At 57.1% G+C, this 17,216-nt stretch overlaps 3 protein-coding genes across 3 annotated transcripts; 2 read left to right on the top strand and 1 right to left on the bottom strand.

The window, feature by feature from the left end:
• Nucleotides 1-4,717: 4,717 nt before the first annotated feature.
• On the top strand, nt 4,718-8,193 carry GUITHDRAFT_119038 (hypothetical protein; the record flags this gene model as incomplete). Its single annotated transcript, XM_005821775.1, has 2 exons — nt 4,718-6,640; nt 6,685-8,193. 2 exons carry the CDS (start codon nt 4,718-4,720, stop codon nt 8,191-8,193), a joined length of 3,432 nt encoding a protein of 1,143 aa, XP_005821832.1.
• Nucleotides 8,194-8,293: 100 nt separating this feature from the next.
• Nucleotides 8,294-10,742, top strand: GUITHDRAFT_146953 (hypothetical protein; the record flags this gene model as incomplete). Its single annotated transcript, XM_005821774.1, has 2 exons — nt 8,294-10,324; nt 10,683-10,742. 2 exons carry the CDS (start codon nt 8,294-8,296, stop codon nt 10,740-10,742), a joined length of 2,091 nt encoding a protein of 696 aa, XP_005821831.1.
• A 906-nt stretch (nt 10,743-11,648) lies between these two features.
• On the bottom strand, nt 11,649-13,735 carry GUITHDRAFT_46012 (hypothetical protein; the record flags this gene model as incomplete). Its single annotated transcript, XM_005821773.1, has 2 exons — nt 11,649-12,239; nt 13,457-13,735. Coding segments are annotated over 2 exons (870 nt in total), but the record flags the coding sequence as incomplete, so codon positions are not given.
• Nucleotides 13,736-17,216: the final 3,481 nt, after the last annotated feature.

Here is a 17,216-nt window from a genome sequence, read left to right as displayed (position 1 = left end):
AAACCAGTAGGAGTGGACAGGTCTATTACTTGGCCGGGGGCCTGATCTCTCCGGGCGGCCGTGACCGGTCAGCGGACCGTGTCAGCAGGCCCGTGACATGTCAGCCGGCTGACAGGGGCCGTGACCCGGCTGACAGGCTCACCTGACCGGTCACGTGACACATCACGTGACCGAGACAAGACTTTTTTATATCGCAGATCCAAAAACCCATAGGACATTTCTCCCAGGGGGAAGAAAACCTCCCTTGACCCCCCTGTTTCTCGACGGATCCTGCCGGCCGGGCCCGTCAGTAGACCGACTGCAGCCTTCAGCCCCGCCTCAGACCCCCTGGAGGCCCGCCAGGAGGCTAAGTGTCCGGAGATTGGCCGGGGGCCTGATCTCTCCGGGCGGCCGTGACCGGTCAGCGGACCGTGTCAGCAGGCCCGTGACATGTCAGCCGGCTGACAGGGGCCGTGACCCGGCTGACAGGCTCACCTGACCGGTCACGTGACACATCACGTGACCGAGACAAGACTTTTTTATATCGCAGATCCAAAAACCCATAGGACATTTCTCCCAGGGGGAAGAAACCTCCCTTGACCCCCCTGTTTCTCGACGGATCCTGCCGGCCGGGCCCGTCAGTAGACCGACTGCAGCCTTCAGCCCCGCCTCAGACCCCCTGGAGGCCCGCCAGGAGGCTAAGTGTCCGGAGATTGGCCGGGGGCCTGATCTCTCCGGGCGGCCGTGACCGGTCAGCGGACCGTGTCAGCAGGCCCGTGACATGTCAGCCGGCTGACAGGGGCCGTGACCCGGCTGACAGGCTCACCTGACCGGTCACGTGACACATCACGTGACCGAGACAAGACTTTTTTATATCGCAGATCCAAAAACCCATAGGACATTTCTCCCAGGGGGAAGAAAACCTCCCTTGACCCCCCTGTTTCTCGACGGATCCTGCCGGCCGGGCCCGTCAGTAGACCGACTGCAGCCTTCAGCCCCGCCTCAGACCCCCTGGAGGCCCGCCAGGAGGCTACATAGCGTTGCTTTTCCGGCCGGGCGCTCATAGGAAAAATTGGCAAGATTTTTTTTTTTCGAAGGGCCTGTGGGGTCCCTTCATTTCATGCCATGTGAGAGTACCCTACTTTGAGAAGGCGTGTAGGAGGGTACTCGCACTTAAGAAAATCGTTGCTGCGCAGGGCCAAAGAGGGGTAGGGTGATTTGAATTTGGTTGCTTGGACACCTCACCACGCCAAACCAAAGTAAAAGTACGAATTTTAGAAGTATCTGTGGTACCAACTTAATATTGCAGCGTTTATATGGTACAAAACGAGGGCCAAACTGGTCGGAACTTCGACTTCCGAGAACCCCTCCGTTTGACTTTCGTTGGGGGGTGGGGTGGGTATGGAGCACCCTCAACTACCCACCTTTGAACCAGTTTGAAACTCTGTAATAGGGGGTGGGGGGTAGCCCCCATTTCTCATTCCCCAAGCCCCCTCTCCCTGGACGAGCAAGAGGCGATGAAATGGTGCCTTCCTGACACGCGAGGATGAACCTTGATATTGAGAGACTTCGAATCCAACCCAACTGAGATAGGAATGAGATGAAGATCTCATATCATACCTGTAAGAGATGATCGAGCTTCTTTCTCAACTCTGCAGGTTGGGCCAAGGTTTGAATCATCCATCGTGTACTGGAATATGCACCCTAGGTACAAACAATCCGCGTGTGTACTTGAAAATATTCTTCGAAGACAAGATGAAATTTTCATGAACAGCTAAGCAACTAATGATAGATTCACCATTGAACAGAATCAACTCTGATTGACCCTTCTTTCAAATTGCCGTAGGTTGAACGTTGAGCTCAAATGCATGATTTGTGAGAAATTTGTATCAAACTGTACCTTAAGCGACTTTGCTGTCTAGATATGTGTTCTCGTGTCATCACTCACTTTCAATTCTTCTAGTCTTACGGTCAGGATTCATGCACCTCACTTTTCTATAGAGAAAGCTTTACATGCTCAACCGTTCAATGATGCATGAAGAGACGTTTGCACAAAGGATTTCTTTACCTGCCAGGATACATGACTTTGAATCATCGTTGTTGATCATGAATCACTATACCCATGATCAAGTGCATTGACAATTGCATTTCCATGTTTCATGACGTTGGATGATTTTTCTGCACTGCACCTTCTTCCTCTGTCATGACATTTCCACAACGCTGCAGAAACCTAGTTAGAAATGAAACAATGTGCAGATGAATCTGATATCAATAAATGAGATGTTCTTCAAATCAATCCTGCCTTGTTTGGACAGTTCGCAATGCTACCATGCAACAGTAGAGTTCTTGTCGCATTTGGCTCTACAGAGGGGTGCCTTGTTCAACAGAGCAAGCACTCGATGATTGTAAACGAACCACAAACACTGTGAATCAATAAACAGAATTCCACATTCAGGTGATCATATCTTTATTACAAGCGTTTCAATCTGGGTAAAAGCACAACCGACCTCCTTGTAATCATGACGACGTTCCATCTTTTGCCTGGCGAAGTTATTTCTGTGTTAACCAAGAAGCATGTGACATGTAGCCACATCATAAATGCTGTACGGCCTGGAATATCAGCATCTTCAAAGTGCTCGTGTTTGCTGTGACCGTTTCATCTGCTTGGCAGCGGCTCATTGATGGACACACGATCTGATGCAAGTTCACACCAGTAATATTTAGATGATGCATCGTGTGATCAAATGGCATAGACCTTGGTGATTTGCAACATGTTTCATCGTTCCAACACATTCTTGAAAACCGGATGAAGAATCCTTCACGAACCGCTGGACTTGCTTGTTATCATTCGATAGTGCTGTGGATCATCGTGGTTTCAAGCAATCGAGCAGCTCACTGCTAAAATGCACTGTATTTCTTGCGAGCCTATCAGCCATCATCGTGAAGACATGTGTTCTTGAGCTCACTGGTGACTGTACGGCTTTTGAACAATCCAGTCACCGTCGGATGATGATTCCCTGTCGTCTTGTGTGTAATCTCCATCCATCTACTCCAACTCAGTTTCCCTGTCATGCATCGCAGATAGCTTAGAGTATTTCACAACCCGGTTTCGATTGCAACGTATCCCTGTGATGGTGATTTTCACTTGTATTATTGATGCTCTTCGCTCACCAAACGATTTTTCGTGAGATCCACGCACTGTACGAAGCACTCCTCAAGGATCATCATCTCTACACCTCAGAAATTTCCCATGAGGAGGTTCGGTGAACATCTGATGTCTGCACACGCTGCCGCGGGCTCGCTGTTTGCGAGCCATGGTTAGGGCAGTACAGAGCGGTGCGACGTGCCCCGAACAAGGGGAGGCTCATGGCGTGTAGAGAGGTCTGTTTATAAAATTGTACCATAAGAAGGCTCTACAAATTAGTTAGTAGACTACCCCATGATCTCACTGCAACTTCTGGGGTGCAGCCCTACTTCTCTGTTTATACTCAACCATTCCACAATACAGTTTAAAATATCTTTTTGGAAAACAACATCAGAGTTATAAACCTGAAATTTGGACCCTGTTTGAAATCCTCAAACACGCCACCCCCCAATCCACATAGAAAGCAGAACAACCCCCTCACGGGAAAACATACAGCCCAAAGCAGAAAAAGCAAAATGTCAACGCTATGAGTGTCCGGAGATTGGCCGGGGGCCTGATCTCTCCGGGCGGCCGTGACCGGTCAGCGGACCGTGTCAGCAGGCCCGTGACATGTCAGCCGGCTGACAGGGGCCGTGACCCGGCTGACAGGCTCACCTGACCGGTCACGTGACACATCACGTGACCGAGACAAGACTTTTTTATATCGCACATCCAAAAACCCATAGGACATTTCTCCCAGGGGGAAGAAAACCTCCCTTGACCCCCCTGTTTCTCGACGGATCCTGCCGGCCGGGCCCGTCAGTAGACCGACTGCAGCCTTCAGCCCCGCCTCAGACCCCCTGGAGGCCCGCCAGGAGGCTAAGTGTCCGGAGATTGGCCGGGGGCCTGATCTCTCCGGGCGGCCGTGACCGGTCAGCGGACCGTGTCAGCAGGCCCGTGACATGTCAGCCGGCTGACAGGGGCCGTGACCCGGCTGACAGGCTCACCTGACCGGTCACGTGACACATCACGTGACCGAGACAAGACTTTTTTATATCGCAGATCCAAAAACCCATAGGACATTTCTCCCAGGGGGAAGAAAACCTCCCTTGACCCCCCTGTTTCTCGACGGATCCTGCCGGCCGGGCCCGTCAGTAGACCGACTGCAGCCTTCAGCCCCGCCTCAGACCCCCTGGAGGCCCGCCAGGAGGCTAAGTGTCCGGAGATTGGCCGGGGGCCTGATCTCTCCGGGCGGCCGTGACCGGTCAGCGGACCGTGTCAGCAGGCCCGTGACATGTCAGCCGGCTGACAGGGGCCGTGACCCGGCTGACAGGCTCACCTGACCGGTCACGTGACACATCACGTGACCGAGACAAGACTTTTTTATATCGCACATCCAAAAACCCATAGGACATTTCTCCCAGGGGGAAGAAAACCTCCCTTGACCCCCCTGTTTCTCGACGGATCCTGCCGGCCGGGCCCGTCAGTAGACCGACTGCAGCCTTCAGCCCCGCCTCAGACCCCCTGGAGGCCCGCCAGGAGGCTAAGTGTCCGGAGATTTGCAACCTACAGCTAGGTCAGACGAACTCAGGAGGGGCGGGGGGTGGAGCTCTAATGCTCTCGTCCTACCAGCAGGTCAACGTCAGTGCATCATTGATTGCGAATGGCTTGGACAGCGGACAGTACCAGAACCCGCAGGCGTACAGAGTTGGGGGCGGTGGGAGCGGAGGTTCTATCATCCTTGACGCCCCGGAAGTCATCATCACAGCGGAGATATCCGCGAATGGGGGTAATGCGGACAAGTCCAATAGGCCCGGAGGCGGTGGTTCGGGAGGGAGGATCGCTATCCTAGGCTCGATCAAGCACATCACTGGCCTCTTGCACGTCATTCCAGGCAAAGGCTACGTGGCTTATCCGCCGAGGTATGGGACGGTATACTACGGTGACTACTTGGACGCGGCCTATGTCCCATCCATGGTGTGCAGCACCTGTCCCGCCGACTCATACTACGATGTGAACCACTGTGCTTCCTGCCCTTTTGGCTCTGTGTCGCCGGTGGGAAGCACGGCTCTATCGGACTGTGTGTGTGCACAAGGGTACACCAGAGTGGGCGGGGTGTGTAATTCATGCCCGGTGGGGACCTTCAAGAACACGAGCGGGGATGAGTCTTGCACCGCCTGCAAGCCGGCTTCGACGACGAACAAGGCAGGAGCCACACATCAGTACGAATGTTTCTGCAACCCTGGGACTTACGGTAGCTCCTCCATTGGCTGCAAGCAGTGCGGGGTGGGGGAGTACAACCCGTATTCCAACCAGACGTCGTGTGTCAACTGCCCTGTACCGAGGATCACCACCTCGAACGGCACAAGCAGCCTTTCCGGTTGTGTATGCGACCCTGGTTATTATCAAGAGTCGAACGGCGATTGCATGCCTTGCAGCCCTGGGACGTACAAGGACATTGCGGGGAATGAGGCCTGCACTGCGTGCCCAACCGGGAGGGATTCTGCCATCTTCGGGGGTGTATCGCTCAGCAGTTGCTACTGCCTCCCTGGGTATACAGGTTTAGATTGCAACCCCTGCGGTCCGGGATACTACAAAGAGGTGGTAGGGAGCGGTTCCTGCCAGGCCTGCCCACCAGGGTACTTTCAGCCTGTGCAGGCCGCAACCTCGCCAGCCCGTTGCCTCCCTTGCTCCCTAGGTTACTACTCGGATGTCAACGCTTCCCGGTCACCCTGCACTGCCTGTCCCATCAACACCTATGCGGACACCCTTGCATCGGTACAATGTACTCCCTGCCAGGGGAACAGCTCCTCTTCAGAGGGAGCCATCAGTCAGAGCCGCTGCCTCTGTAACCCTGGATACGATGCTTACTCTCCCGGCGTATGCGAGCCGTGCTCCGTGGGGTACTACAAGGGATCCTTGGGTAACGTGGCTTGTCAGATATGTCCCGATGGCTACTATTCTGATCATGGCGCTACCACTGCCTGCACGGTCTGCCCCGCCAACTCCTGGGCACCCACGGGATCCGCTACAGTGTCCGCCTGTCTCTGCATCCCGGGCTACACCTTGGTGGGAGGCTCATGTGAGCCCTGCCCTGCTGGCACGTACAAGCCTACGATATCCAATGCAAACTGTACATCTTGCCCAGCGATCACTTACTTGCCCTACACCGGGTCGACGAACGAGAGCCAGTGCTTCGCCTGCCCTCCCCACTCTACCTCGGGTGTGGGCACACCGGTCATCTCTGGCTGTGCCTGCGATAGTGGATACCAGAGGGTGCAGGACAGCTGCCTCGAGTGTGGCGCCGGCCAGTACTCCATCGGACAAGGCCAGTGCGCCGAGTGCCCAGCCAACACCTACACGGTCATGCCGACAGCAACCTCTGTTCTTTACTGCTCCTTCTGTCCCAACAACACGTTTTCACCCCCCGGGTCATCGATCATCTCTGCATGTACATGCCTTGCCGGCTACATTGCTGCCCAGGACGGATTGGCCTGTACTCCCTGTCCGGCTGGAACATACAAGACTACAACCGGGGTAGCTACAGCGACATCCTGGGGTACTGCATCCCCTGCCCGAAGGGGACTTTCTACAACGCGTCAGGGGCATGCCAGGAGTGTCCCATCGATACCTACACGGAAGTACAAGCGCAGACATGGGCATGCACGCCCTGCCCGGCTTACTCCTACACACTGCAATCCCGGACATCGAATGCAAGCCACTGCATATGTGAGTCGGGGCATTACAGGGTGTCAAAAACGCTCTGCAACCCTTGCACTCCCGGTTCGTACAAGCATGACAGCTCCGCGCCTGGAAAGCCCTGTGACCTTTGTCCGATTGATACTTATCTCCCAGTGTATGGATCTATCGGACCCTGCTTTCCATGCATCAACCACACCACTACCCTTGGCCTTACAGGGAGAGTATACGCCAGAGATTGCGTCTGTAATCCCGGTTACTACGGTAGCGGAAATTCGTCCTGCAGTCTGTGCCCGAAGAACCACTACTGCCTAGGCGGGTTGAACGCCCTTCAGTGTCCCTTTGGTTCGTATTCCAAGGTCGGTGCACCCAACATTTCAAGCTGTGTCTGCCTTGCCGGATTTCACGGCGCGGGCGGGAACTGCCTCATATGCCCCCCCAACCACTACTGCGCGGGAGGCGCCAGCATCCTTCCCTGCTCTAACAACTCCTATTCACCCGAGAGTTCGACTTCTAGCAGCAACTGCACCTGCCGGAACGGCTACCTTCAGAACTTCATCGTATGCCCGGCGGGTTACTACGGGGTGGGGCACGGGGATTGCACGCTGTGCCACGCAGGAACCTACAACAACAGGACGGGTCAGCTTGCATGTGAGGCCTGCCCCATACTCGTGCCGGTCTCCCCGGTCGGGAGCGTCTCTATCTACCAGTGCGGATGCTTGAAGCATGGCGACATATGTGTCTGCCCTCCTGGCACGGGTGGTTACAACTATCCCAACTGCACGGTGTGCCCTACAGGGACGTACAGCACAGGGAACGGTACGATCTACTGCACCTCCTGCCCTGCCATCCGTCCGTACAGCCCACCAGGCACCAAGGACGTCACAGGGTGTGGATGCCGATCCGGGTACTACGGGACAAGCAGCTTCGATACGCCGTGCCAACCCTGCCCGAGCGACAAGGCCTACAGCCCGCCGGGGTCGCAATTCCTGTCCGACTGCAGCTGCCCTTCAGGGTACGTGTCCGCCTCGGACTCCTGCGTGGTGTGCCAGCAGGCGGTGGTGCCGGTCGCTTGCCCCGCAGACCGTCCGCTGTCGAGCCCCTACGCGGTTTCGGCCGCCAGCTGCTTCCCCTGCGCGGACGGCTACAACGCGACGGCGGCGGCACTTGCACTGTCTGGCCCCAACGCCTCTGTCGTCACCACAACCCTGGCACCCCAGAACGCCACCAACGCGACGGACACCTGCAGCTGTCCCACCCTCTATGTTGCGATTTCGGACGGGTGCGTGGTGTGTTCCAACGCCATCAACCCGGTCCCTTGTCCAGGTCCCACACCCTACTCCCCCGACGCCTCTACTTCCGCGACCCAGTGCAGTGCCTTTGCAGTATGAGCGTAGGTATCAGTAAAAATAAAGGGTCATTTACCTCTGTCTTGCCTGTTATACCGTGTATTAAAGAAGTTTTCATTCGTCCTGCGCTGAAGAGGGTGCAATGGGTGGTGGTCAATCATGTAGCTCGAGCACCAGCATTCATCAGGTCACCCCGGCGGCCATTTTGCAGAGGTACGACGCCCACGACTGCAGCGAGCCCTCTTGGTACACCAACAACGACTGCAGCAACATACCCAACAGCCAGTTCAGCTACAGGCAATACCTCGACGAGAAGGGGCATTTCTATTACCAGCTCTGGTACATCGTGCGCGTCTGTTCCCCTGGCTATTATGTATCTGGCACCACATGTGTTCCGTGCAGACAGTCGTGTTCAGGGAATCAATATCTGAAGGGTTCATGTTCGGGATTCAACGACTTCACTTGTACAGACTGCCCGCTGGGCACGCAGACGAGCAGCGATTGGAGTTTTTGCCTCAACATATACAGCTGCTACCGCTACAGCCTAGATTCTGCCACTGACACCCTGATGCTGACGACATCGCCCACGATATGCCCCTACTACACAAGAACCGCGATAGAAATGCTGCAAAGCCCTTATACGGCGAATATACCCATACCCTGGAACTATATACCAGCGTGCGTCAACTTCATACCGAACAGCATACAGCCCTTCACATACGGGGGGGGCAACAACCCCTACATCTACTACTGCTTCGGGAACTCAAGGGTGTTGTATTTTGACACTGACGGCGCCATGAGTTACTTTTGCTTGAATCTCTACTGCAAATGCAACGCAGGCTACACAGCGTACGGGACAAACTGGCAATACTGCGTACCCTGCACCCAATGCGGGCAGTACGAGAAAATTGTGGGGACTTGCGACACTGGCCACGACGTTTCCTGTCAGACTCTTATCTGTAACAACGAATTCGAGTACATCGAAAACCATGCGTGCCAGTCGTGCGACTACTGCAATGCGGGCTACAAGGCGGTGGGATGCGGTGTCGACTACCTGGTCACGCTGTACCTAAACTACTTGTATGTCTTGCAATCGTACACCATCACGGTGACGTCGAGTTCTAAGGGAAGCTGCAAGCCTTGTGCCTGCGCGGCGGGGCACTATTACATATCATGCCAGAACTCGGTGCAATCTGAGTGCCTCCCCTGCGCGTCGTGTTCTGTGGGGACGTACAGGAGCGGGTGTGGCGGTGCGAGCGCGGGAAACTGCTCTAGCTGCCAAGACTACGGCATGATCCACTGCAATAGCTTGGAGTACCTTGACCAATGCAACAGTACCAGCCCAGGAGTTTGCAAAAAATGCCCTGTCCATACATCCAGTATGAACCCTGTCCCAAACGCAGCAGGCAACTACTACAAGAACGGCATCCAGAGCTGTGTGTGCCAGAAGGGGTACTACCACAGCAATTCGGGCTGTGTCCAGTGCCCCATCGGACAGTACACGGACCAATACGGTTCTGCCAAGTGCTTGTACTGCCCGAAGCGCATGAGCACGAAGGATGCAGGAAGCGTGTCCACGGACTGCGCGTGCGACCCGGGCTACCTGCTGGACACCACCGTGGGGACGTGCCAGGCCTGCCCGATCAGTAGCTACAAGACCGCCATGGGTAATTCTACATCGTGCACTAAGTGCCCCTCCACACAGTACACCACTGTAACTGGGAGTGTCTCTTCCAGTGCCTGCAAGTCCTGCCCTGCCCACTCGCACATCAACTCCTATCAGACCGGGTGCAATTGCGACAGCGGGTACTACCGCCCTGGGGTGGAGTTGACTTGCTATCCCTGTCCGGCGGGGAGCTACGTCAACGCGCAGGGGTCTTGCGTGCCCTGCGCGGTGGGTTCATATTCGTACGGTATAGTCACCTCCTGCACGAGCTGCGTCTCAGGCTTCACCACGCGTGATCCTGGTGCCGTCAGCTCATCGCTGTGCATCCGCAACTGCCTCGCCGGCACGTACAACACGGGATCGGCATTGGCAGCTCCCGGAGGCATCGGGTTCGAAGCCTGGGAGGCACACGCAGCTGGCCGCGCTAGACTCACCCGAGTGCAGGTTGGTGGAGTGGGCCCTGCAGACCCGGCACACGAGTGGGTCACCCGCACCCAGAACGGAAGAGTACGTCCCGTTCACACAGGGTATACAGCTCCCGACCCCCTCCCCCTCCCCCGCTACCCATCGCGTCCAGTGGCCAGTTGGACAGAACGTCAGCAGAGCCCGGAGCAGATGGTGCCGGGTAGGAACCGTCCCCACCTATGCCACCGTTGCTACCCCCGGACCCGCCGTACCAGCAGGTGCTTGCGGCGGTTCCACCGCCAGGGCCAAGTCCTGCCTTCCCTACCGCCCCCCCTGCATAACCCAGACCGCTGACGTCGACGGTTGCCGCTATCGAGAGCGCGTAGTCCGAATGGATAGAGAGGGGCATTCCAATGCCAGAGCATGCAACCGTGACCTCGGAACCGATGGTGAGCTGCAGGAAACGGAGATAGCATGCTCCCGACTGAAGGAATCCGGGGTATACGGTGCTGAGCCCTGACGTGTCAGTGACAGCCAGGCTGCAAACGGATGCATCGATCTGAATCAAACCGGATGTCACAGAGAGTGTAGAGAAACCGACAAACCCGCTATTGCAGGTGCAAGTTGTTGAATCAGCTGAAGAGGTGGAGTCTATGGGACAGCGAAGGCAGGCCTTGTAACGCTCGCTGTAGTACGTCCCGGAAGCGCAGGATTGGCAGGTCTGATACGAAGCGTCGGGGGAGTATCCAGCAGGGCAGTAACAGTCGGTGAAGTTCGTAGACCCTATCGCGGACATCATGCCAGTGGGACAGGGGGCGCATCCGAGCGGCGTGTCGTAGAAGTTGGCGGGGCACGTGCACTTGTACGATCCGTAGGTGTTGATACAGGTGGAGTTCGCTGGACACAGCGCTAGGTTTAGGCACTCATTGATGTCGTGACAGGTCTCCGTCACCCTGTCGAAGCTGAATCCAGGGCCACAGAAGATGCAAGTGCTCAGGTTTCCGTAGAATATCCCCGTTGCACATACACAGAACGTACTGTTGGCCACGGACTTTGTGTTTCCGGGGCAAGGCTGGCAAATCGGTATCCCCTTCGCGGCATTAAGACCCGTCGTATAGAAGTTATCCCTGCAGAAACAATCCTGGATCTTCGATGCCGTCTGGAGTGATGTCAGACCAGAGGGACAGTTATGGAGCTGGCCGTCACACGGGATGCACTTCCCATCGGGTGTGTCCTTGAGACCCGCCTTGCAGACACATTGGTGGATGGTCGCCGCCCCCGGGAGAGAGGTTCGGTTCAGAGGACAAGAGACAGGCGTGCCAGGGCATACGGTGCAGATCCCATCCTTGATGAACAGGTTGCCCTCACAGACGCATTGAGAGGGTGACGTCGCCGCGGTAAGACTGGTCGCTCCTATGGCACAGGCCTTGCAGGAAGATTCTCCGTATATTTCCTTGTAGAACCCAGGTCGGCAGGCGGTGCATTTCCCGTTGACATACTCATAGCCGAGGTCACAGGCACAATACTCTTGTTGTGTTGTGGAATTGACTAGCTTGATCATATTGGTGGGACAGAGAGAACATGATCCATACAGGTTCAGGTACGAAAGTGTGGAAGGTGGGCACACGACACACGTCCTGTTCCCAGTGTCGTAGTACCCCGACGCGCAGGTGCAGTTCGCCAGGGAAACGCTCCCTGCCTGCCGGGTGGACTTGTACGAAGGGCAGGGGGTGCACGTCTCCGATCCTGGGTTAGACTTGTAGGTACCCAGCGGACAAGCCTTGCATATCGTTTTCAAGGGGCGTCCATACACAATGATGGGCGAGGCGCCATTGTTCTCGTAGTAACCCGGGGGGCAGGTGCAGTTGTTGATGCTCGTCGACCCGAGGATGTCTGAGACATAGTTGAACGGGCAGCGCAGGCAGCTGTACGACCCCGCGCGGTCGGTGAAGGTGTTGGCGTCGCAGGGAACACATATTCCCCCGTTTGCCCCGTAGTACCCGGCAGGGCAATAGCACTTTGCGATGCTGTTGGAAGCGAGTGGCGAGGTCATCAGCTTCGGACACTTTATGCACACAAACAGACCTTCCACATCCGTGTAAGTGCTCTCCGGGCATTGGACGATATAGTACTGCCCGTTGGTCGTCAGCAGTCGTCTCCCTATCGATACATTGGACATGTAGTACCCTGGCTGGGCCACACAGTTTACGACAGATGCGCTCCCGTTGGGGCCGACAGTGAAGGGCGGGCAAGAGGTGCAGTTGACCGTGCCGAACCCGTCCGCGTAGGTGTTGGACGGGCATGAGAAGCAAGGGACGGAGCCGGTGGTCGAATAAGTGGAGACATTGCAGAGGCAGCCAATGACGGAGCTCGTCCCTACCGCAGCGGTGACGGATAACTGAGGACAGGATTGACAGGTCGCATTTCCTACAAACCCCTTGTAGGTATCCAGCGGGCAAGGCACGCAGGTCGTCAGGTTGGCGTCGGGCTGATACCCCGGGTTGCAGAGGCAGCCTTCAATGCTGAGAGTCCCAGTGAGAAGCGTGCTGCTGTGAGTCGGGCACGCCTGGCAGCCCTTCCCGTACGTACCCATAGGACTAGGTACGCAACGCCCTTTCTGGTGGTGTAAGCCACATTGCATACACAGGATGAGTACGATGTGCTTCCCACCTGCGTGCTGCTCGAATGGTCCGGGCATGGAGTGCATGCGGTCGATGCGACCTCCGACTTGTAGCTCTGCTCAGGGCACGCCGGGCACGCACAGGTTAGAACCTGTCCCCCCGTAGCCGGCATCGCAGAAGCACTGTGATACGTCCGCCGCACCGGGCACTACGGTCTGGGAGTGGGCCGGACAGAGTGTGCAGGCAGCGGACCCATCGATGTCCTTGTAGTAGCCCGGGCTGCAGGGTTGGCAGTCCATCCCATTCGTCCCGGTGTAGCCCTTGGCACAGTAACACGAGGTGACCCCCGAGCTCTGTGGCAGGCTGCTGGTCCCCATGGGGCACGCCGCGCATGAGACACCGTCATAGTAATACCCGCTGCTGCAAACCGAGCATATCTTCAGCCCGTTCAGGAAGCCTTTGAAACAAGCGCAGTCGTAGATCGACGAAGATGCGGGCAGGCTGTACGAGTTGTAGGGGCAAGAAATGCAAGGCCCAGCGGTCACGTTCTGGTATTTCCGCTCGGACAGGCCATGCACTCCCCATACATCTGGTAGTAGCCCTGTCGGCACACGCAGTCGTTTACGGACGTGGATCCGAGGCCCTGCGAGGTCGTACCGTTGGGACACCTGAGGCAGAGAGTGGGTGGGTAGATCGGCTTGTAGTACCCGACAGGACAAAGCGAGCAGTTCCCGTTGATCAACTCGTATCCCGCAGAGCAGAAGCAGAAGGTCGAAGCATTGATGGAGAACTGCCCCGACCCGCACTGCTCGCAGCTGTTACCGAGCTGGTACGTTCCCGCCAAGCAGGGGACGCAAATGTCATTGGAGATGACGTAGCCGTCACTGCATTCGCATTGGGCGAGGTTGCCGTACCCCGGCCCGCTGACCAGTGCGCGCGGGCAGGGCTCGAGGAAAGTGGTGGACTGCGTGCATTTCTGCCGCGTCACATGCGTAGAAGTGTTGACGGGACAACGGCAGTAAAAGTAGGACTGATTGAGCTGAACGGTATCATACCCGACAGGGCACGGGACAACGCTCTGCACGCACGTCCCGTTCACCCTCGTGTACCCCTCCACACACGCGCAGGCCAGCGCACCTAAGAACGGCAGGTACTCATAGTCTCCGGGGCAGGGAGTCTGTGATCTTAGCACGCAAAGGTCGTTGCAGACGTAGTGGGAACCCAGAACGGTATTGTTGGTCAGCACGCAGCGGTCGGCCGTGTCCCCAAGAACAACGCCCGTGCTAATCACTGGGAAGACGCTCGACAGGGGTGAGACAGAGTAAGGTATGTAGTGCAGATTGCAGCTGCAGCTAGTGCTGGCCGGTAAAGAAGAGCTGTCCGAGGCGCAAGGCATGCACGCATCCGCCACGGAATCTGCATACGTCCCGGCGGGACAAGGGTTACAGGCCTCCCCCGAGTCTGGGTGGCCGATGTAGCCTGGCGGACAGGTGCATGACAAAAACACCCTACCTGTGGATATATCGACGATGATCTCCGAGCCCGATACAGCCCCGGATACCTTGCAGTACGCTGAGATGCACGACGCGACACCCGGGCTGGCCACGCCCGAGTATGTTCCTGAAGGGCAGGGTATGCACTGTGATATGTCGGCTATCGTCGCAGCGTTACCCAGGCTGTATGTGTTAGCCGGGCAAGCGACGCAAGATGTGTTGTCGCTGCCAACGTACCCCGGATTGCACAGGCAATCCTGAAAGTAGTAGTTGTAACCAATTACCTGCTTGCTCGCGTCGTCCACTATCGGGAAGGACTGGACTACGTCCATAATTGGGTACGTAAACGGGGTTTGGCAGGAGACCGGGCTACAGTCCGAGGAGTACCGCGAATTTGGCTGAGCGGCGAATCCCGCCGGGCACGGGGTACAAACACTGATGAAGTAGGACTGGAAGGCGACCTGCGAGGCGGCACCCACAGAGTAGAGCAGCACGTACGTCTTGCTAGTGTCCACTGCCATGTAGCTGGTTGCAGAGAATGTTTGAAGAAGGTCGGCCTGCTTCGAAAGTGTGTCGATGTTGAGCAAGGTCCCATCTGCCTGCACCACGATCACCTTCACCTCAGTGTCGAGCAGCATCATGCCGATGGGCGAGGAAAAGGTGTACCGAGACCCCTGGTATTCTGGTGTCATTGGGTACTCTACTGCTTTGGAGCTAGAGCTCGTAAGCTTCACAAGGTAGAGGTCCGTAGAAGACAGGACCCAGGCGAAGTCGCCCGAGCCGACGGCTGAGGCAAACAACGGCGTGAAGGTCAGTGAGTACGTCTTGACTGTCTTGGTGGAGAGTGTCACGATCCGGAGGACGGACTGCGAGGATTGTATCGCGACGATGACAGCCCCATCCCCGTTGATGTCCATAGAAGTGACTGCGTCGAAGGCTGCTGATGTTCCCGTCCCATCGGTGGTGGCCCCATTCGATGAGCTACCCGCCACGGTGACCTTGGTTCCTGTTCCCAGGTCTGTTGCTGTCAGTAGCCTCCCCGCATATTCGAAGGCATAGATCGTGGACTGCCAGACCAGCATCGCACTCACGCTGTCGTACGTGGTCGAAACCGCCTGCTGCGCCACACCCGCAATAATCGATAGTTGTTGCAAAACGGCCGATGCAGACTGGTCCACTGCGTAGATCGTGCCGTTCACCGTAGTCACCACTGGACTGGAGGAGTAGATGTGGAATGGCACAGCCTGCACATGCGAGAGTGGGGTGACGAGACCCGTGCCAAAGGTATCTGGACCCCGACCGAGCCCGCCTCGTCCTCACAAGGTCGCTGGAAGGGGTCTGGAGGGGAGTTTGTCTGGGGGAAAACGCCGTTTTTCTACGCTAAGTCCCGCGACCGGGCCCGCCTCAGCATATATATCACGCGGAGGACCCTGCAGGCTCTCAGATCTGTCTATCTGGACCCCGACCGAGCCCGCCTCGTCCTCACAAGGTCGCTGGAAGGGGTCTGGAGGGGAGTTTGTCTGGGGAAAAACGCCGTTTTTCTACGCTAAGTCCCGCGACCGGGCCCGCCTCAGCATATATATCACGCGGAGGACCCTGCAGGCTCTCAGATCTGTCTATCTGGACCCCGACCGAGCCCGCCTCGTCCTCACAAGGTCGCTGGAAGGGGTCTGGAGGGGAGTTTGTCTGGGGGAAAACGCCGTTTTTCTACGCTAAGTCCCGCGACCGGGCCCGCCTCAGCATATATATCACGCGGAGGACCCTGCAGGCTCTCAGATCTGTCTATCTGGACCCCGACCGAGCCCGCCTCGTCCTCACAAGGTCGCTGGAAGGGGTCTGGAGGGGAGTTTGTCTGGGGAAAAACGCCGTTTTTCTACGCTAAGTCCCGCGACCGGGCCCGCCTCAGCATATATATCACGCGGAGGACCCTGCAGGCTCTCAGATCTGTCTATCTGGACCCCGACCGAGCCCGCCTCGTCCTCACAAGGTCGCTGGAAGGGGTCTGGAGGGGAGTTTGTCTGGGGAAAAACGCCGTTTTTCTACGCTAAGTCCCGCGACCGGGCCCGCCTCAGCATATATATCACGCGGAGGACCCTGCAGGCTCTCAGATCTGTCTATCTGGACCCCGACCGAGCCCGCCTCGTCCTCACAAGGTCACTGGAAGGGGTCTGGAGGGGAGGCTAAGTGTCCGGAGATTGGCCGGGGGCCTGATCTCTCCGGGCGGCCGTGACCGGTCAGCGGACCGTGTCAGCAGGCCCGTGACATGTCAGCCGGCTGACAGGGGCCGTGACCCGGCTGACAGGCTCACCTGACCGGTCACGTGACACATCACGTGACCGAGACAAGACTTTTTTATATCGCACATCCAAAAACCCATAGGACATTTCTCCCAGGGGGAAGAAAACCTCCCTTGACCCCCCTGTTTCTCGACGGATCCTGCCGGCCGGGCCCGTCAGTAGACCGACTGCAGCCTTCAGCCCCGCCTCAGACCCCCTGGAGGCCCGCCAGGAGGCTAAGTGTCCGGAGATTGGCCGGGGGCCTGATCTCTCCGGGCGGCCGTGACCGGTCAGCGGACCGTGTCAGCAGGCCCGTGACATGTCAGCCGGCTGACAGGGGCCGTGACCCGGCTGACAGGCTCACCTGACCGGTCACGTGACACATCACGTGACCGAGACAAGACTTTTTTATATCGCAGATCCAAAAACCCATAGGACATTTCTCCCAGGGGGAAGAAAACCTCCCTTGACCCCCCTGTTTCTCGACGGATCCTGCCGGCCGGGCCCGTCAGTAGACCGACTGCAGCCTTCAGCCCCGCCTCAGACCCCCTGGAGGCCCGCCAGGAGGCTAAGTGTCCGGAGATTGGCCGGGGGCCTGATCTCT

The sequence above is a fragment of the Guillardia theta genome (genome assembly GCF_000315625.1).
Source record: "Guillardia theta CCMP2712 unplaced genomic scaffold GUITHscaffold_138, whole genome shotgun sequence".
In the NCBI taxonomy this organism is placed as follows: Eukaryota; class Cryptophyceae; order Pyrenomonadales; family Geminigeraceae; genus Guillardia; species Guillardia theta.
This window is presented reverse-complemented; position numbering and strand designations above follow the sequence as displayed.